The 22406-nt window shown below is 41.5% G+C and overlaps 1 protein-coding gene across 1 annotated transcript in view; it reads right to left on the bottom strand.

The window, feature by feature from the left end:
• The window catches only part of Hydin (HYDIN axonemal central pair apparatus protein), a 397410-nt gene that overhangs the window by 176491 nt on the left and 198513 nt on the right, over positions 1–22406 (bottom strand). The window contains exons 20-23 of the mRNA XM_074055707.1: positions 21034–21307; positions 19135–19278; positions 14834–14977; positions 9897–10210 (exon numbers count right to left, since the gene is read on the bottom strand). Of these exons, the coding sequence (XP_073911808.1) occupies positions 9897–10210; positions 14834–14977; positions 19135–19278; positions 21034–21307 (876 nt within the window). The remainder of the gene's footprint in view (positions 1–9896; positions 10211–14833; positions 14978–19134; positions 19279–21033; positions 21308–22406) is intronic.

Below are 22406 nucleotides of genomic sequence, written 5' to 3' on the forward strand. Positions count from 1 at the left end.
TGCCATATGAGCTCAAGGTGAGAAGGCAGCTGCCTGCAAGCCAGGAAGAGAGTCCTCACCAGAACCCAACCATGGTGGTACCCAGACACCTAAGGTTCTTGTTTGCAGTTAGTGAGGCTGAGGCAAATCATTGGTTCCTGTCTGAAGCAGGAATCAGCTGACCATTGCAGTCAGTTTGGATGTGGTCGTCACAAAAAATGTCTTGTAGGACACAGCCTCCACATGGGAGGCCCCCAATTCTTGCAGCTCTCAGCCTCTGAACCATGGACTCAGGATCAGGCTGGGATACCCACCCAGTGGCTCCTTCCCACCATGAGACACCCAGCCCTCCAGAGAAGAAGGTGTTTCCTTACCCTTAGGGGCCAACCCACTGACCATCGACTATACCAGGAGACCTTGTGAGCTTTCCCACCACATCTTTTCACTGAGTAATATTTGCAATGTGGAATACAGGGCAGTGTGCTTTCAAATTGTGAACAAACTGTAGTTGTAAGTCTTTTATGAGTCTCTTGTTTTCCCATCTAGTTTATATACTCTTGATGGGTACAAAGACTGCTTTCTACTAAATACTTCTCTCCCTTCTCCCTCCCCATTTCTGTCTCTCCCTTCCTATTCCTCCCACCCTTCTTCCCTCCCTTCCTCCCTCCCTTCCTTTTCTTCCTTCCTTCCTTCCTTCTGTCCTTCCTTCCTTCCTCTCCCCTTCCCTCTCTTCCTTCTTTTCTTCCCTCCTTCCTTCTTGTCCTTTATGTTTCTTCTGTGTACTTCTCTGTGTTTCTCTCCCCTCATTTGTAAAATTTCCTAATTAAGTGCTATGTAAATAAGGCTGTGGGGAAAACTACACAAAACCATATTTGGCAGGACCTGGCACATAGGAAGTGTTTATCCATCCGCCTCGTGCCTCATGAGCAATTTCTGGGCTTGTCTCTGCTGGTTCATCAATTCCCATTGGGATGGGAATTGAGCTTTGGAATCTCCACAGCTCATGGCACAATTTCTGGATAGAAGGCTCATTTCAATGAAAAAATGAACACATAATAATAAAATATACAGAATGAGGTGCTATGTTATAATGTCAGTAGAAGACAATAGTTAAGGTGTGGACTTTGCAGTCAGTGTAAGAATGGAACCTTAGACCCATGTGTGGGCTCAGGCACGGGGCTTTAGTTTCAAGGGGGGACATTTACCCTTAATCTTCAGGGTTGTTATAGGACATGTAACAGGGTCAGGTTGGTGCCTGGCACAAGAGAAGTACTCAAGGGAGGTTTTATTTTTTATTTTGGTGGTACTGGGGTTTGAACACAGGGGCCCATGCTTGCTAGGCAAGAGTGCTCTACCACTTGACCACTCCGCTAGCCCTCAGTTCTGTTGGGCAAAACCATGAGATATCTCCATATTGAGGATCAGTCCTCAGGCAGCCATCTACAGGAAGTATTTCCTTCTTGAGGCATTTTCTTTGTGCTCTGGAAAGCTGTTAAAAGAGCTTTTTTTTCATAATAGAGATGTGGATTGTTCACACTGTGTTGGTGGTCTTGCCCTAAGGCCTCAAAAGCAGGCATGCTGTCTTTCATATGAAAGATCAAAACTGCAGAACCAGAAAATGTGAAGGTGCCTTCACAGCTGGTGCTCAGGGTTCCATGGTGATAGGGGTGAACCAGGAGCAAAGTCTCACAGGGACTTGTTTTTCCAGTGTCTGAGTGGTGTTCTAGCTTATCATGTCTCTGGGGCACTGGCTATGTGGTCTTGCCCCTTAAACATCCTTCCAAGCAGGTGGCATCTAGCCTCATAATTAGATGCCCATCTTTAGCTTAGGACCAGCAAGGGAAATACAAAGGGACTATCTGTCATTATGTTGGGCCTCTTTGTTCTTTGATGCCTGGCATCCATCATCCCTGTCTCTGGTCAGGTGCCTTCTATATCCCTCTGACACAGCTTGTCTCAAACTTCCACCCTTGCTCAAGGGTAGCAATGAGTTCCCTAGGTCATAGTTGAGGAACATGGAAGCCAATCAGAAGCAATGAGTTATAGGAAAACATTTGTCTGGACTTACTTCAGGGAAAAGCTTCTCCCTCTTCCCTAGACTTGAACCTGGCATATGGAGAACTAGAGCTGCTGAGTCTTCCAGGACCATGTGTGGAGAACCTGACTGAGAATGGAGCCAACACAGCAGAGGGCAGAGCCAACAGGTGATCAGGGAGACGTCGGTACAGGTGCCACTGTCCTGGCCCTGAATCAAGCTGTGTTTGAAGACTACACCTGAGATTTTCAGTTATATGAGCCAACAAATTTGCTTTTATGAGGGTTAGGTTTAGTCAGGCTCACTACTGTTTATAGCCAAAAGATTCCTTATGGCATGGTCATTAACAGTAGGTTCAGTTTTCAAGCTGACTTGGACTAGAAGAGAGTAAAGAGAGCATGAGAACTCAGTGCTGGTAGACTTCAGAATCTGGGAGGTTTAATGATAGAATCTCTCAAGATGTCCACATTCAAATCCCTGGAACCTGTGAATGTTACCATACATGACAAAAGAGACTTTGCAAATGAGGTTAAATGAGGGCTCTAGAGAGGGGGTGCCCACTGATAATAATCACAAGTTTCCATACCAGAGGGATGTCAAGGATTATACTACTCTTGACAGAGAGAGAGAGAGAGAGAGAGAGAGAGAGAGAGAGACAGAGAGAGAGAGAGACAGAGAGAGAGAGACAGACAGACGAAGGTAGAGAAGGGACCATGAGACTTAAGGATGCAGCTCTAGAAGTTGGAAAATGGATTTTCTCTAGATCCTCCAGTTGGAGCAAGAGTTTTGGATACTTTGGTTTCAGCTCAGTGAAACTGGTTTCAGATTTCTGGTCTCCAGAACTGGAAGAGGATAAACCTGCATTGTTTTAAGCCACTAGGCTTGGAATTTGTTACAATAGCAACAGGAAATTAATACATTAGGGGGAGGCAGAGGCCCCATTCCCACTGGACTCATTTTAGGGCTGGGAAATCTGTCATCCTGGCTTAGACATGAGCAAGGAGAGAGTTAGGCAGGAAATGGGGCTGAAGGGGTGTTAACACAGGCCTTGAATTTTTCCAAGGCAAGCTGTGGCACCTGAGGTTCCTGCTCTGTTTCCCCCTCAGTACTCCTTTGCCCCTTAGAGCTGCTTCCCTCTAGCCTCAGAGTCTGCTGCTATTTATCGCCTCCAATCCAAACCTTCCCTGGGAGGTGAAAAAGAGATGTGAGTGCAGAGGCTTAAAGGGTCCTGGGAAGTGCAGAGCTGGTGGAGAAGAGGGGATTTATGGAAGGGGTAGAAGCTTAGGTCAGGTAACTGCAGCCTTCAGGCCCCATAGGGCCTCCCCATGTCCCAAAATGGCACCAGACTGATTGCAGAAGACATCTCAAAGCCATCTCTGGGATGCTGCTTCTCAAAAATTGTAAACGTGCTCTTCTCATTTTCTTCAATGAAGACTCAGCCGTCTAATTGCTGGTATTTGCTGGGCACATATTATGGGAGGAGGCAGAATTGTAAGAGCTCTGTGCGGACTGACTCAGTTCTCACCACATCCCTAGGTGGGAGGCGCCATTATTACCCCCCTCATTTCACAGGGGAAGCTGACGCTCTGGGAGACTCAGCCATCACTAAAGTCACATAGGGCAGGTGGGCCTGGGGGTGTAGCTCAGTGATAAGAGTGTGGGCCTAGCACACATGTAGCCCTGGGTTCCATCCCCAGCATCACCACATCCCCCTCCTTCAAAGCAAAAAAGCACTTTAGGGAGCGACCAAGTGTGAGTCCGAATCAAAGGTCTGGCTCTTAGCCAGCACACTGTGGCTAGCCGTGGTTTAGGGATATCCAGTACCTACCCCTATGGAAAAAAACAAAACAAAACAAAACTACATGACCCCTAAACAGTTCTATTTTCTTATTGGGCCCTTGGGAAAGCAAGAAATTGCTCCATACCATGGGTTTGGGTTCATCTGTCTGTAGGGAGGAGTCGAGGGGAGGACAGGAGGCTCACCGGCCCTGGCCTTCCTGAGCCAGACACAGGCCATGGCTTGCCTATGTTTGGCTAAGGCCTGGTTTTGGCTTTGATGAATACTTTACACTATGCTTGAATACTATACTTTGTCAGTAAGAAGGGGAGCCTGGGTGTATATTGTCTTGATATCTAAGGACCTATAGCTCCAGTACTTAGGATTCTGGGGGTGGGTGGGTAGCATAATGAATGAAAGAGAAGAAGGAATCCTTAGAGACCATAAAAACAGCCACCAATTTGGGAGCACTCAGCACGTGTTAGGAATACACACATGCATTTTATGGACATAGCTCATTTAATCTTAACAGTTCTTTAAAACTTCTATGTTATTCCCATTTTACAGGTGAGTAAACTAGGGCACAAGGTTACATGGCTAGAAGGACTAAGCTCCACAGCCCAGGACCTCAACTACCATGAATATACCACATCTAAGAAAAATTCTACTTCCAAAGCCGCAGAAATTGAGGGATGATGAAGACACAGATGGAAGCACCCAGAAAATGGGCTTCCTCCCACCTCCCTGCTGACCTTCCACCTCTTCGTCCAATCACAACATTGGACAACCATCATACTCATCACAGGGAAATCAATGTGAGAACAACACTCTCCTTTACTGCAGGACTTGGCTCCCTTAGGCCTTCCTATTTAATTTATTCATAATCTGATTTGGAAATGAAAAGCAACTGGATCCTGGAGACCATTTGGCCTCCACACTCTGAGTTCTAGACTTGCTTCACCTTTGTGGCCCTGCAACTGGGTAGAGCTAGGTCTAGCCTGGGGCTGCTTGGCTCCCTGTGGGCTGGATCTCTATTCTGGCCTTTTAAAAAAGTGCAAGCGTCTCCTTGTGCTCCTCCCTACGTAGGTGCCATGAGAATGGTGTTCTTGTCAAGCTATTCAATTAGAATGAAGAGACAGGCCCAGTCTGTCCTGAAGAGACAGGCGCACTCCTGTAGTGACAGCTATGGTACTGGCACACCTGGCCCTTACCCTTCACTCCTGCATCCTCATTACGTGTGTGTGTGTGTGTGTGTGTGTGTGTGTGTGTGTGTAAGGATAGACTATCATCCACCACAGCCAATCTAAGAATCTGTGATTGACATAAACCTACATGAATCAGCATGTTTCTAAGGCAACGACTGGCATGTCCCCTTCTGAGTATTTACTTAGTGTGATTGTCCATTTTACTTGTTTTTCGTTCTTATGAGACATGAGGGCCAACTTGGAAAAAAGTATCCTCAAACAAGGGAGATGCTTAAAAATAAGTCAGAATAGCCTGTAAAATCATGCATGTAGTATACACACATGCACCTGCACACACACCCACAGATGTGCACACATGCACACACCCTGCAGATGTATGTGTGCTGTGACAGGAGAGAGTGTCTAAGCATTCTCATACCTGCCTAGAAAAGAAAAAGAAACCTTCTCTGATGCTTTTGTTTCTCTTACTAACTGTAAGGCTCAGAAAAATTGTAATTGGAAAAGAAAGGTTACTGTTGATATAGCAGATAAAATGACCTTTAGCCAATATTTTTTTGTGTTTCTCTGATGGTCTACACAGAGATAGTCTGTCTGGAGGGCAGGTGGCATTTTTTTGTTTATTCTCGGTGACATTTATGCCTTGAATCTTTCCATTTGGTAGGTGCCAGGAAGCTGACAGGAAAGAGTCTTAAACCAGTTATGAAACTATCTCCCTCGTTATAATAACACAGTAGGGAGCAGTTGGTTAACCAAAAAATACTTTTGAGGACCTGGTCTATCCTAAGGGTGGTGCTAGGTTCTGGGGCTCTGGAGGTGACAGGATAGATGTGTTCACCAGTCTCACAGGGGTTCAGAGCCCACTGGAAAGATGGACATTGAGCCCTAAGAACAGGTGTTAATGAGTGTAACCAAGGAGATAGAGCTACCAACGCCCGTGACGGGGGCTCTGGCTTGGGCAAAGGTCTCAGAGAAGGCTTCCCTGGGGAAAGATGCTGAAATCTTATGGAGGAGAGCAGGAGAGAGCTGGGGGAGAATGGGGAAGAGCTTCCGGTAGAGAGGGGGCACATAAACAGGAGTGGCACTGGATGGCTACATGTTAGATAAATAGAAAAGGGTGAGGTGGTGTGTGTAAGGAGGAGAGCCAGCTAGGGAGAAGCTGGAGAACTCAGGTACCAGCATATATGAAGCCTTGTAGAATACTGTCCTAAGGATTTTGTGCTTTCTAAGAATCATGACTTAAGTCATTACAGGCCTGAGCCAGAGATGCCACATGCTTGCTGTCACTGGGCTCCTGAGTAAAGAATTGACTGTGGTCCATGTGTGGAGTAGAAAGTCCTGTTAGGGCTGTCACAGTGGTCCACTTAACAGATGATGCTGGCTAGAAACAGTGCAAGAGCAGTGAAAATGGGAATGAGGTTTCGAGAGGCATAACAGGCAGAACATGGAGATGGACTTGATGGGATGAGTAGAGTCAGGGAAAGGTAGAAATCTGATCCTCCCAGAGAAGTGATGTCATTCATTGGGATAGGAAGGGCAGGGAGGGGCAGAAAGGAGCAGGGGGAGAACCAGAGTTTATGTGGGGCATATTGGACATGAATCTAAGAGAAGATGTTAAGAATGGAATGGAACTGAACTCTAGTAGAGAGGTCAAGGTCAAGATACACATTTGGAAGCTTCAGTGACAGAGGCTGACTGAAGCCATGGGGGTGAGCCAATTGCTGGGAAGAGAAGAGGGTCCAGGACAGAGCCTGAGTCCTACTATTTCAATGCAGTTGTTACTGGCAGAGAGCTGAGAAGGAGTGGTCAAGGGGACTTGAGCAAAAGCACGAGAATATGTTCTGCACGTCAAGAATGCATTGGTTAACTATGCTGAATGCTGCTGAGTTATCTTCCTGAAAAATACCTTGACTGTCATTCTCTTGATTAACAAATCTCACCACTGCCTCCAAATAGAGTCTAAATTCCTTATGGAATATCAGGACTTTCACATGCTACTGCCAACAAACCTCTCCAGACTTGTCTCCCATCACATAATCCAGCCCAGTGAAGTCCTAGTTCTTACCATGTTGAAGGATTCTCTGCTGACCCTGATAGGCGTGGGTCACTTGCTCTCCAGCATCCATTCTTTCATATGTCAATTTTATTTGGAGATCCACCCCATTCCCACCCCTTCAGTGGTCTAGAGGTCACTGTCTGCAGACCTTGGTATGGGGCATGTAGCCTGACCGGCAATGATTAGTGCATCACCATCCTGATTAGGAGTGGGGACAGGAAATGTAATTAAGTAGCTCCAGTGATGATATTGCTTGAATCTGCTTTAAGACAGGACAGAAGACAGAATCTGGCTTTTGAGATGTGGGAACCAATGACTTTCCTTTTCTTTAAACTTTTGCTTAAGGACATGCATTCTGTGACTTGCAACAAAATAACTAATAAGTACATGCTATTCCTGTTACTTAGAATGCTTTCTTACTTCTCCTCTGCAACACAAACCTGTGATTCCTCACTGTAGCCTTTTCTGACTGCTCTGGGGACAGACACCTCCTTTTTTAGAGTCTGGCATTATGGCCTGTCCACCATGGTTTCCCTGTCTGATTCCCCTACTAACTTCACAATAGGGATAATGTCTTGTTCACTTTTCCATCCCTGTTGCCTCACATGATACATAATCTCTAAGAGCCACTTATCCAAATGTATTCTGAATGACTTAATGAATGAGTGAATGAACAAAAGAATAATAATCAGAGGCTCAATATCAAGAGATAGGAAGATACTGAAGCAGAAAATGGATAAATAAATGCTTAAACAAATGAAAATTAAGTATGTCATCTTCAGTATTGGCCAAGAACTTTTTAAAATGTCATTATTTTAATTATGGAAATGGCTTCTCAAAAAAAAAATAGTGCATATCCTTGTTCCCAGATAGAATAAACTCATTTAGCTGTGTTGCATCAGAATAATTTCACAAAATCTGGTATTCGAAAAGCATTAGGTCAGGTTGGCTGATTTTTCCATAATTATTTTAAATGTTCGCCATCTCCAGAATTTTATTCCAAACCCAAACAGTCCATGGCATTTAATGAGTAGGCTCCAATGCTCAGTCCCAGGACTGGCTGCCAACTTCAGTGCTATGCTGGGTCATCATTAGATGTCTACAGAAGACATCCAGAGCAAGCCGCTGTTGCCCTGGTAACAAGCACAGGAAAGAAAAGGGTGGCTGTCAGATGTAAGATGAGGATTATGTACAGGAAGCACTGACAAGCCACTAAGGAAATAATATGAGTTCTCCTCAGTTAAGAATGGCCATATGACATCTACCTGCTAAAAACTGAGCTGTCAAAACACCCAGTGAGGGAATATACAGAAGCTCATCAGTCCTGGTCACCAACCAAGAAGAAAATGAGGCATTTTACCTCCCACTATTTCATAATTCTGTATATGTCAACATACATGATCAGAACAGAAATTCACTGAAATATGCAACAGGGCACTGTGGAGCTCTGCAGGGCACATTTCCAGTGTATGTTCTACCCAATCCATACTTTGCATTTGAAATGCTTATTAAGAACATACTATAGGCAACAATAAATAAGTGGGATTTCATCAAACTGAAAAGGTTATACATAACAAAGGAAACAATCAGCATGGTGAAAAGGCAATCTATGGAATGGGCAAAGACATTTGCAAGCTATATAACTGATAAGGGGCTAATCATCAAATTGTATAAGGAACTCCTAAACTCAATAGCAAAACCCCAAAACTAGTTCCCCAATTAGAAAATGCACTAAGGACTTAAATAGACATTTCTCCAACAAAGGCATACAAATTGCCAACAGATATATTAACAAATGTTCAATGTTACTAATCATCAGGAAAATACAAATCAAAACTACAATGAGATATCGCCTCCTACCTGTTAGGATGGCTATTATAAAAAAAGATAAATAAGTGTTGATGAAGGGTTTGGAGAAATTGGAAGTCTTATATACTATTTGCGGGCAGGCAAATGGTACAGTCACTATGGAAAATAGTATAGAGGCTCCTCAAAAAATTAGAATACCATATGATTCTGCAATTCCAATTCTGGGTATTCATCCAAAAGAATTGAAATCAGGATTTCAAAGAGATATTAGTAATGCCATGTTCACTGTAGCACCATTCATAATAGCCAAGATATTAAAATAAACCTACATGTTGCCAACAAATAAATGTAGAAATAAAAAGTGATATTTACATAAATAGGGTAGAAGGAGATTCTGCAAAGTGTAACAGTGTGAGTAAAACTTGAGGACATTATGGTCAGAAAAATAAGCTAGTCACACAAAGATACTGAATGATTCTACTTATATGAGTTATCTAAAATAGTCAAATTCATAAATCAGAGTGGAGTGGTGGTTGCAGGGGCAGGAGGCAGAGAAAATGGTTATCAATAGGCATAAAATTTCAGTTAAGCATGACAAATCCTGAAACCCTCTGTACAACATTGTACCTATAGTTAACACCATACTGTACACTTAAAATTAGCTAACAGGGTAGACCTTAAGTTACATGCTCTTACCACAATGAAATAATAAGTTAAACATTTTACAAAGGTTTTATTTTTAGTGATAAATTTCTAGTGATCTAACCACTGAATTCAAAATGAAAACAGGCTTATGGCTATTGCTTTGTTAATTTGGTGGTGGTTGGGGGCTTTCAAAGATGTTAAATCTACTTTTCCTGTTTGGAAATTTAGGACAGACCATAATTTTAAGCTTTATGTTACTTCTTCAAGTAATTAGCTGCCAGAACTAAAAATACTCCTGGAAGACCGTATGAAGAAAAGAAGAAAGCCAGTGCAAATCCTGAAAGAGAAACGTGTGAACAGCCGAGGTCTGTGGACTTTCTATGCCCATGGTACCTTATCTGATTTTCCTCATCGCCCACCAGGAAGAACCAGCGGAACTTCACAACCAAGGGGCTGCAGTTGGTGATCGTAATGTAGCGAATGACTTCAGTATCATTCAGGATGCAGCCAAAATCCACCACCATCGTCTCAAAGCTGAGGTTGGGGTAATGCACCTCTCCACGCAGGTTCAGGCTGTCTACCTGAGGGTGTTCCATGTACTTAATTGACAGAATTTCTTCTGCCACCCAGTTGTTCAAATCATTTCTGAAGGAAGGGTCAAACTTGATCAGCAGGTTTTTTTCTTCATTAATCTCCAGTTTAATGGGCTACAAGTAAGATAATGGAGAATTCTCAACTTTTGTGCTATGAATTTCCAGACTGATACATGATATAGGACAACCATGTCTGTATGTATACATACAGATGCACACATCCATTCATACATATTAGTTGGAACACATATACATACATAATTAAACAGCTAGTGCTATGGTTTGAATATGGTTTTCCCTTCCAAAACTCATGTTGAAATCTGATTGTTGTTCTGGACACATTGGGAGGAGGGGCCTAGTGGCAGTGTTCAGTTCATGGGGATGGAGCCTCACGAATGGATTACTGAACTGTCTTGTAGTTCTCACTCTCAAGGGACTAAGTTACCTTGACAGTGGCTTGTTATAAAACAAGGTTACCTCTGTCTTCTCTCTTATGTACCCATTCGCCCTTCTGCTTCCAACCATGAGTTAAAGCAGTATGAAGTACTTTACTGAGGCCATGCTCTAGGACTTCCCAGCCTCCAAAACTGTGAACCCAAACAAACCTCTTTTCTTTATAAATTAATCAACCCTCAGATATTCTGTCAGTGCAACATAAACCAAACTAAGACAGCTACTATATATAAGCATAGACAATTATATAAATGCAAACACATATTTTATTAGTTGAAGATGAAAGTAAGGATAGTACCATGAGGAATTATTTAAGGAAAACATTTTGATACGAGTCATAGGGTTCTAAGGATTGAGGAGTTGTAAAAGACCAAGTGTACAAAGAAAAACTATTATTAAATATTCTTAACTAAAAATAAATTGGGGAATGTTCTTGCTAGACAAATGGGAGAGTTATTTGCTTAAGAAATTTTTAAACAGCCTTCTAAAGCATCGGAGGAAGGGGGAAGTCCATAGAGTGACCCAGAAAGGGACAGATTGGGTAATTTAATTTCTTTCTAATGTCTGCAATCCTAACTTTTCAGCACAGCATTATGCACTTTCCATTCAACTTCAAATGACACTCTGAAGAAGTGTAGTATTGTTGGGTGGGTTTTATTTGTTCTTTTCTCCCTTTGATTTCAAATCCCCACATGTCCCCTCATGCTGTGTCTGCAGTAATACCTTCCCATAGAAGGCCTTGGGTTGGCTTTTTTTAGGCATTGCTCAATTCTTACATTCAATCTGCATGAGAAAGCCTCCTCATGACTTGCAGCAAGTGCTCTGAGGCATTCAGAAGCATCTTCACAGGAATGGGTGTTCACAGAGTCCTCACCTCTGCATTGGGCTTAAATAGGTATTTACCTTTGTACCTCAGGGGCATGATTAGATGGTTTCAGTTTTTGAGTTAATAAAGCTAATCACCTGCTTTAAAAATGGGGCGATGGGGGGAAGAGAGAGAGAGAGAGAGAGAGAGAGAGAGAGAGAGAGAGAGAGAGAGAGAGAGAGAGAGAAGGAGAGGGAGAGGGTAATGTTTCAACCTGCCTAATCTCATCTGGAAGTCACACTGGCCACCTGCCCTTACTGCTGGCACACATGGTTTGGCACAATTTAGGGCCCACAGTTGTGGATTGTGACATCTAGGTACATTAGCATTTCCATGCTTGGTGTTTAAAATATCTTTGAAGATTGACTAAAATTCGGTTTTCCCAGTGGAATGACTTTGTTGTTTTGTAGAAATTATCTACCACTGAGCAATTCCCCCAACAACTATCTCCCAATTTTTATTGGCTGTAATGAATTTATGAAAGCTGAAGTTTAAAATGTTCTGCTCTAAAAATCCCAGCTGCCAAAGGTGTGTAGTCTCAAAGGAACCCAGTGCTTCCTGTCAGTCTTCCTCACAGGTTTTCATCCTTGAGTGCCTTATTTGATTCTTCTGGATGTTTGTATTTCACTAGCAAATTGTTTTCTTTTTAGACAAGGGTATATGAGTGCTTATTCAATGATTCCTTGCATCCTGAGAGTACCCATCTGTTACCTTTATTTTGGCTGGTTGTAAAATTCTTGGGTCATACTTCCTTTCCCTTAAAACTCTGTAGGCATTTCTTTTTTGTCATCTGGCATTAAGTTATTGTGGAGAAGTCTGAGGTTAGCATAAAATATTCCTTTGGTGGGTCTCTTCTGCTTAAAGACCTTGGTTATCAAGGAGTCCTATGACTTCACGAAGATAGGGCTCCTTGTTGAATATATCATTTTGTCCCAGGACAAATTATGACCTTATTTAAAAGAGCTTTTAAAATATTTCATTTATATTTTGAATAGGTTAGGCAACAAAAAGCAACTCTTCCTTGTGCTATCTCCCTACCTTTTACCTAAGCCAACTAGTTTCCCTCTTATAAGGTAACCAAATTTGCAAGTGTCCTGTCTATTGTTGTAGACATAAAATCACATTCATATATGTTTTATTTTTACACATATGATAACATACTATGCACACTGCTCTGCATTTTGCTTTTCTCACGGGAGATCACTCAATATTAGGGAATACAGAGCTGCCTCATTCTTTTCAATAGCTTCATTTTATTCCATCACATAATTCTGTCATCATTTACTTAACCAAGTCCTACTGAAGGATATTGGCTGCCAAGGTTTTGCCTTTATACTCAATTTTCCAATGAATACCCCTGATATATGTCACTTGTATACTGAATTTGTGCCTGTAGAATAAATTCCTAGGTGTGGAATTACTAGGTTAAAGGACATCAGCCTTGAAAATCTTTATAATTATTGGCATATTGCCTTCCAATGTGTATCACGAAACGCTGTAGGAGTATCTGTCTCCACATGGCCACCCTAAAATGAAAAATGTCAAATTTTTGTTTTTTGCTAATTTGATAGGTTAAAATCTATTTCACAGTAATTTTAAGTTATATTTCCTCTAAGATGAATAAAATTGAGCATATTTTCATTAATTAAGAGTCATTTTTTTTCTTTCTATGAACTCTTCATTTCCTTTGCCTATTTTTCTACTGGGTTGTTGGTATTTTTCTTGTTGACTCATAGAAGCTCTTTACTTTTAATTAATGTGTGTTTATTAAGATTATATGTGCAAATAATATAAAAGCTGAAAATGTACCATTAGAGTTGAGTAGTTCCTGACCTACTTTCCATGCCAGTCACTGAGATGCCACAATTTCTCACTTTTTGTCACAGACTCGGTCTATTGAATATTTTCCTTGGGCGTACAGAGAGTGATCAAGGCAGTGGGCATACTCCAGGTACCAGAATGAGAAATAGGGGAGTGGGGGGGTTGCTCTGGGGTATCAACCCTGATGACACTAGAAAGATAAAATTTCTCCAATTGTTTTTACCCATTTCTCTGGAGAAGAATTGTTTTTACCCATTTTTCTGGAGCTGGGATAAAAGCCAGCTGTTCATATTTTCTGGGTGAGGTCTGGTACACAAACAACTCCATTTTCAGCACCTTCCTCATACTGCTCTAAGCCTAGAGATATTCTATATCGCCAACTGTGCAAAACAATCTGCTTCCTGGAACTTCATTGCAATAGCAACATTTTCAGGGATGCAGATTTTTTTTCCAACCCACTCCAATCATCATTCTATGTTCTACAAGTTAACTTATAGCTCAAAAAGTTCATTGTTTGATCATATCTATCCCCTTCTCCCTTTATTTGATTGCTATGGGCCTTTCGTGTATGTGGTACTGGGGATTGAACCAAGGACCTTGTGATTGCTAGGCAGGTATTCTACCACTTGTCCTACATCACCAGCTCTGCCATAGACTCTATCTTTTGGAAATGTCTACTTTTATCCTATTAAGATCTTAGGAAGAACAAAAGTGAGCCTAGTCTACCACCTATATTGAGAAAGGTGCTTATGTCTGAATCTTCATTTTCTTTCATCCATTTGTTTTCCTGTGCTCTGTGAGTTCACTTTTCACCTCCTCTTTGGGTACTGTTCTCATCCTTGGGCTTTGTTTTTAACCAAAGACAAATCATAGCATCTGTACTTCCTCTGAGGCTTCAGAGAACTAACTATGTTCTTTTTGACTTCTTCCTTGGGTAGGCACCTTTGCAGTATATTTTCATCTGCCTCTTGCTTAGGATCATGTTTTTCTTTTCTTTCTCAGTTCAGAGATCCTAACTGGACCCCTCCTCCCACCATGTTTGAAAGAAACTCATTCAATATATTAGTGGGGAGGAATAAGGTGGGCATGGAGCAGCTCACAGCCTCCAGCCAACCATTGTCACTGGTGTTTTTATGCCCAGCAAACGATCATGGGGACAAACTTGGGCTGTTTAGAGAACATTGCTTCCTGCCCATACTGTTGGCAGAGGAGAGCTCATAGCTCCCTCCCTCAGCTAGGCTCAGATTTGTCAGCATTTGGATATAGGCTTGCTGGTTTGGGGACCAGGCCTGGATATTTCTTTATTTCCTTGGGTATGAAGTTTTGGTTGGACTTGGAGAAGTAAAAGTTCTTCACTGTACTAGTAGAAAGTCACTGCTTTCCTCAGACTGCCTTCATAATAACGGGTAGGAGCAAAAGTGTTCATAGTGAACTGGAAGTTTTTACAGCATTAATGAGGGCTCCCATTGACTGATACTTGAATTTATTTGTTATTCATTTTCTGGAGCCTTTCCTGTTGTTTTTCTGGACTGAAGTTTTGCAGCATTTTATTATTCTCTTTTTTTTTTCTTTCCACACACAGCCCCCTGTCCAGTTACCTCAGGAGTTGCAGGTAGCAGGGACTTATCAGTCTCGCATATGAAGAAGGGTGCAGGTGTTGAGAGCAATATTCTCACGGGCAGGTTGGAGATGTTTTTTATGTCCAGAGGCTGATAATTAGGTTCCAGGACAGTGTTAGGTTTCTGAAAAAAAGGAAGAAAAACATAAGTCAAGTTATGTTAAATAGAAATAAAATCTCAGCTTTATCGTAAACCAAACTTAGCGCTCCCCTCCATATCTACATACTCCCCCATCCTGAAGAGGTTTAGCGAAGTCACATGGAAGCAGGTATGGTGGGCTACTGAGGAGTGAAGCTACATAGTCCACGAAGCACAGAGTAATGACTCTTGCTGCCTAGTTTTACAAATCTACAGAAGCAATGCTCTGCCTAGAACTATTACTATAGAAGTTTCTACCATGCCATAAAATGAAGTAATAAATTAGTGATATCTTGTGAAAGAATCTATCTATCACTATAACAATAACTTATGTGGTAGTTCTCTGCTTAAAATACTCAATTTGTACACATGCTTAAAACACTTGATTTACAAATTGCTTGTGACTGTTTCCTATAATTTTCTCCTGAAACCAGCAGGAGAGCTGATATGGAAGCATTTTCCACTGGAGAAAAGCATCTGAAATAGATCTTGATCCAGAAGTTTCTGGTCAGTCTGGATTTTCCTCATTCTTATTTTGGGGCCCACATTATTTCTGTATATTCTTCAATGGGGCTGCTTTACCAGAAGCCTCTGGCCTCCCAAGGGAGACCAGTCTCTCACATCATTCCCTGGCTTTTCCAACAACTGCAGCCTACTTTTGCCAGGTTTATCACATCCTGGTTTGCTTCTTCACCTTGTTCCAATTTCAGTGGATTCCTGGTTTCATATTTTGGTCTGACTTTGTCTTCTAGTTGTTTGGCACAGTTTTCCTTCCACTGTGGTTCCTGGGTCCCATGACCTTGGGTGAGCTTGGGTGGCTGGTGTCCATTGGCTCCACCTCTTGTCTTGGTTGAAATACCCTTGCTCCTGTACACTCTCAAGGTTATTTCAGGGGTTTAGTCTAGTATTCGTTATGTGATGCCAGCCTTCAATTCTTTCCCTCTAATGTGGCAATACAAATACCGACTCCCCTGGCACTTGCAGGTGGCATTCCTCAGTGCAGGGAGGGATAAAGCAGCACATTTAGGCCTACTAAGTAACAGGCTGCATGGAGAACTGTCCACCCGGTGACCTTCCCTGAAGGCTGCTGTGTCACTGCAGATGGTTTTGAAGTGGAGAAGTCACACTTGGTTGGTTTTGGCAAGAGGCCATTCTGAGGTTAGTGAGGAGAAGGAGCCGAAGCCCAGAGAGGCTGATCTATTTTAAAATGACCCCTTCTCTCTGGGCTGTTTGTCTCCCCAAATATCAGCAGACAGAGTCTGCTGCAGGAACTTCATGAAGCAAACAGGCTGAAAGTTTCAATTGACCTTTTCAATCCCACAGAGATGCGGTTTCATCTCCTTGGTTTATGAATGGTACAATCATTATAAAGTAGATAAAATCTGAGGAAGCAGTTATAGAAAAACCCTTTCCATAGGCAGGGGTTGTATCATTATGTTCTAATGCACCAAATCAGATACACGGCTCTGAGTTGACAAGAAGGCGGAATGGAAAATTGGGTGTTAGATAATTAAATCTGAATGTTGGGACCTAATAGGTCTCTTGCACATGCAAGGTAGTGAACTTGCATTTTTTCATCATCCTTGACGTGAATTAAATGTGAGCAGAAAATGAACAATGAAAAATTCAGTGGTAGGAGAGACTTCAAACTTCTGTTATTTGGGGAGAAAAGGAGAGAAGGGTAAATACAAACAGCAGGTACTTGTGGCTCAATTCACTTTGTGATTCATTGAGAAGCTGCTGCTGTATTCAGAATATTTGTAAATTTTGAGCTAGTGATGAACTCCAACAATAGCCATTTAAGCAAAAATATGTTACCTTCCCTCTGCCAAAGGTATGAGGATAGAAAGAGAAGGAGCACTATCAACATATTTTTATGTGTGTTTATTGGCTTGGGAAAATCTAATAAGAAACTAAGCTGCATATTTAGCACATACTATAATGTCTTGAACAGAATAGATATTCAATAAATATTCACTAATTGTTTCTGAATAGCTTGCATTCAGAGAAAATATGATGCCACCAAATTCAGTCTAGCTGTTGTCAATAAATATCTTTTCAGATTACTAAAAAGGAAGATTTGCTAATGAAACTTATTATCAATCACAGGAACTCTGTGGTGTCTCCTTACATGTTCCAATGAAGCTTGCTAGCTTCATTTTTAGCTTAGCTGTCACCGACACCCTTCTTTTTCCTCAGTGCCAATGTCCCCCAAGTCTGTGAATCTAGGGTCGTGTGGTGTCTTTTCTGCCCTATATATTGTTGGCACCTAGCATACTCTAGGTGCCTAACACATTGTGGGTACTCAAACACCATTCACTGATTTGAATTGAACTTGTACTTCTCCACTCCCCTATGGGACTACAAGTTCCCTTACTCATCAACTAGCAGAGCACCTTTCCCATGGTGGTGCCCAATAGATTTTAATTTGTTCAATGAACAAAATATGATGGAATCCACTGCCCACAATAAATTGTCTTGAACATTCTCCTGCATACTTTCAGGTAACAAAAGGAGTGCCAGTGGATTCCTCTATGACTGGTTAGGCACTGCCACACCCACCACACAGAATCACATGATAGGACAATGGCTTACTGAATGCTAGGTCTTCCCAGTTGCCTGTGAGGTCATCAGGGAGGATTATTCTCACTGTAGTATTCCTAGCACCTGACAGTGTCTGGCACCTGAGGAGCCTGGATGAAGATTTTTTTTCTGAGTGGCCAACATGACTGTCTTAATGAATAAATATGACTATGTTACTACCCCGCCCCCCACCGAAGCCCTCCAAAGGCCACCCAGAATAAAATCCAAGGCCCAGAAAGTGCCATCCAGGCATGCCACACCCATCTGGCCCCTGCTCCTCTTCCACAGAGACCTCTGTCTAACGCAGCCTTTTAGTTCTTCATCCTTATCAATTCCTTTCCCACTGCAGGCCTTGGGCATAAACTATTCCCTCTCTAATTTTTTTGCCCTCCTTTGCCACCAGACTAACTTTCTGTTCTACTTGCTCAAGGAAGCTACTTGTGACCGCAAAGTCCAACTAAGTCCATGCCTCCTACTCTGTTCTCTCAGTGCTTTACAACTCTGTTTATCACTGGAATGGAAATGATTAAATGTTTTTGGTGGAACTAGTTGTTTTGAATTCAGGGCCTCATACTAGCACCACTTCAAGCTATTCCCCCAGTGCTTTTTGCTTTAGTTTATTTTTTCAAATTGGGTCTCCCACTTTTGCCCTGGCTGGCCTCAGACCATGGTTCTCCTACTTCTGCCTCTTGAGTATGTATCACTATACTTGGCTCTGAAATGATAAATTTTAATAATTTAATCTGTAACCTCTACCAGTCTCTTAGCTTTGCTTACATCTGTCTGGTTCACCAGATTCTCAGCCCCAGCATAGTCTTTGACTCAGAACAGACATTCTGCTCATGTCTGTTTGGAATGACAAATAATTCTAGGATGGAAACCTGCATAAGAACAGGTCAAGTCCTACTGTGATGTCTCCGCCAACTCTTCACCATCCTGACTCTTGCCCTGGGAATGGGCAGCATCCCTTCCTGCCTCTCTCCTGAGCCCAACTCTCTCATTTACTGCCAGGCCTTAATGGCCATGCAAAATCATGGGCTTATACAGCCATATAAATTAAACCATGTAAATCACAGTACTGGGCGATCTATACAGCTTAAGTCATACCTCAGTTTCCTTATGTGTATCACAAGAATAATAACAGAGTACACCATTTAGGGTTTTTGGGAGGGATATCTGGGGAAAAGTAGGTCATGAACATGGCTTAATGCTAGCAATTCTAATTGGTAAGTAGTAGTTATTCTCAGTGATAATTATAATTATCAACAATTCTATTACAATCTTTTCTCCACCGTGATGCTTGACTAAAAGTAAAATGAGTAACTACAATGCATTTTCATGCACTGGAATACCCCTTCCCTTTGGTCTTATACATCAAGAGCAATGGAAACAATTTCATTTCAAAAGATTGTACACTTATAGTTAGAAGTTTTAGTGGAATGTGTACTGGCCTCTGAAGCTTAAAAAATATTTGCTTGTAATGGCATTCCAATTAATCTAAATGAATCTTTTGACTGCTGGTCAGTGCACCCAGACCTCCCTAGCCCAGACCCACTGACCTTCTCCAGTCGGTATATGAGCTGCCTGGTGGAAAGCTGGATAAGAGGTGCTATAAATTCACAGATGATATTCACGGACATCACCAAGCTCTTCCCCCTCTGGGACCCGACCATGGCATGGCACACCAGCTTTTCTTTGACTAACTGTACACAGCATACACCAAAAATTTAGAACCACAATATCTCAGAAAACTTAATGACCCACACAAAGCAAACTGATTCCAAAGTTCCTGCCTGAGGATCTGAGGGAAGAGCAAATTACTCTGAATAGTGCATTTCAGGGATTGCTTTCTGTAGCACAATTATGACCTGGTTGGTTAAATATGGCTTTGGTGAATTCTATGTTTATTTCTGACTGTCCCTGAGGATACAATCAATTTACATTTAGGTATATATATGAAATTTATTATGCAACTGGGGCTTCATTAGGATCTGGGTATACAAATCAGTGATGAACAAGGCAGATAAAATCCTTCATGGGGCTCATAGTTCAATAGTAGTTACATAATTTCTTACCAAACTCATTGGAAATTGTGGTTGGATTAATTTTGCCTTTCACAATTACATATTTAAAAATTATGTGTTAGAAACTAATATTTCTTTGGGCCCAAGAAGATTAGAGTTTGAAAAAGCACAAAGGCCTCAATATGAATTTATGTCATGAATAGCTTAGATTGAAGGGTGCTCAGGTTTGGGATGTTAATGAATTCAAGCACATTCAGGGAAGATTTTAGTAACGCTTAAACTAAATTTAGTCCCCCACTAGCTCAGATGTAATGCCTTTTAAAAACAGTTTAACTCTTGATAACCATGTTATAAATATGCTCTTCATATAGTGTGTGAGTGTCTTGAGATAAAGGACCGTGTTCTAATTATCTTTGCATCCTCAGGGCCACAGTGTGTGCCACAAGGTACATGCCCAATAAAAGTTGGCTGATTCCTTAAATAACAGGGAGAAGGAGCACATTATAGACTCCAAAATGAGGGATAACTTCTTTTGTGCAATGAGGATGTATTCTACCTGAAAATGCTCTATGAAAAAAATAATACAAATGTAGTAACATGGAATCTGTGACCCTGGAGAAGCTAAGCAATGGATCGGTTTTCTCATCTTGTCTCTGGGAGACAAATTTCTTATTTCTTTCCTATTTCATGAGGAAAGAAATTGGTATCATCTCCTATTTGGTGACACAAGCAGGACCTTAAGAAAGCATCATTTCTCATTCACAAAGTCTGCATTCCTGGGATGGGAGAGACTTCAAAAGTCTTTCTTTCAGGCTTTTGGTGGTTTCCAAACTCCATGAGAGAACATAAATAGACACATGGTTTGGATCTGCTTAAACCTTTTAAGCAGAATGTGGGATGATAATGCAAATAAGAGCAGAATCAGAATTACTGAGATAAACATGGTGTGTCACTGATACTTAAAAAAGAAAAATTTTAAATATGCTGCTGCAGTAGTCAAGCAGGGAGGGAAAAAACTCATGGATTTTTGCAATACCTGAATAGAAGAAGTGGCCCAGAGTATCTATTAAAAATACATTTTTTGAATAAATATTAAGACTGCTATTAATAGAAAGAATTTCTTTGATTGAAAAAACTGGATGTACCTCTGCCAGAGACTGACTGATGGGTCACTGTTGACCGTGGGAATGAGAACCTGCTTTAAGTGGTCCTTTAAGGCTAGGGTCATGGCAGATATAAAAACAAACAGAAAACTGTGTAGAGCTGAACCTTAAAAGCAATGCATGCTGCCATGGTAACTCAGTGCTGGACATAATCCTTGAAAAACCATATTCTTTCCCAAATAAATGTCAAGGGACTATCCTAAGAAAAAGATACAGTACAGCAAAGATTTATTTAGGAGAAAAATATCTGATAAATATGCTGTCCTCTTACCCTGGGAGTAGCAGAATAGCCTTCAAGTATCACATCGATTTCCTGGCCTGGGTACAGCTCCATCCTGACAGGGTGGAGCTGAAACACGGGACTCCCTGAATCCCCAAGCTCCTTGGGGGCTTTGGGCTGCTGTTGGCCACCACTACGTCCCTTCTTAATCCCTCCCTTCTTGCTCAGCTTTTCCTGGGGGCGGAAATCATCATTCATCCAGAACAACTGTTGAACCTGACGACCCTTGTTGATCAACTTGAAGTGGTAATAGTGGATATCCAGGCTGGAAAAGAAGAGGGAGATGTTGAAAGGACTCAACTTAGGGATGTCCCATTCAGCACTATACACTTGGGATTTACCCTTCTTGAAATACTTAAAGAATGAGCAACAAAACAAGACATTATTTTCTAAAAAATGTAGGAAGACTAAGTTATGATACTATTAGGAACTGTCAAGAGTGATAGATTGAGGTAATATCTACTTAAGGGTCCTCAGACTTTGTCACCAGTAGGTGAGGGGCTGTGGGAAAGTGGCTCCACCCATCCTTCGTCTTCTGTCATGCACACCACAAGACACAGAGACACAGCTCATGTGAAAAGCACTCTAATTAGTGAGAAATGGTTTTGATGTGTGAAAGGAAAAAAAAATACTGACCAGTGGAGAAGCATATTTCAAATTGTGTTGGCTAAATATCTATTGAGCGTGTGAAATGTCTTGTAATGATGGGCTCAATTTGAAGAGGAACAACACATCTCCCTTAACAGAGGTCAGGCAGAATGGACTGAAGCGGACTAAAACACCATGTAAACTGGGCACTTTTCTTAGACTAATGTGTTTTCAAGACTTTTTTTATTCTACCAATCCATCCGTCCATCCATCCATCCATTCTCTGCCCTCTGATTGCCTGGTTCTTTGTGAAAAAACTGAGACTTAGAGGTGATTCAATTATGTTTTATTTGTTTGAAATTTTAAAAATTGATTTATAGTCTTACTTTACTCATATTCTTTTCAGGGTAAAACACCTAATCTTGGGACTGTTTTTATTTTTTTAATCTTATTAGTCCTTGCAGTTTTATACTATCTGCTCCTCCTTAGGAAATGATATCATATCTAATAAGTAACTTGAAGTGTCAACTAATCAGAAGAAATATTTACCAGCTGTCAGGTCAAACCATTTCTCTATAACTATGTGCCTACAGGGCATGCTCAATGGGATATCTTTATCCAGCAGTTTAACTTTATGGCTAATGGAAGCTTCGGGGGAGTAAATAATAAATAATACATATTGTTTCTAAGCTAGGTAGGGCCTCTGTTACTTATTCACCATATATTTTCAACAATCACAGAAACACAGCCATCATTCATTCCTATATTAACTCCCA

Source organism: Castor canadensis, chromosome 15, assembly GCF_047511655.1.
Source record: "Castor canadensis chromosome 15, mCasCan1.hap1v2, whole genome shotgun sequence".
In the NCBI taxonomy this organism is placed as follows: domain Eukaryota; kingdom Metazoa; phylum Chordata; class Mammalia; order Rodentia; family Castoridae; genus Castor; species Castor canadensis.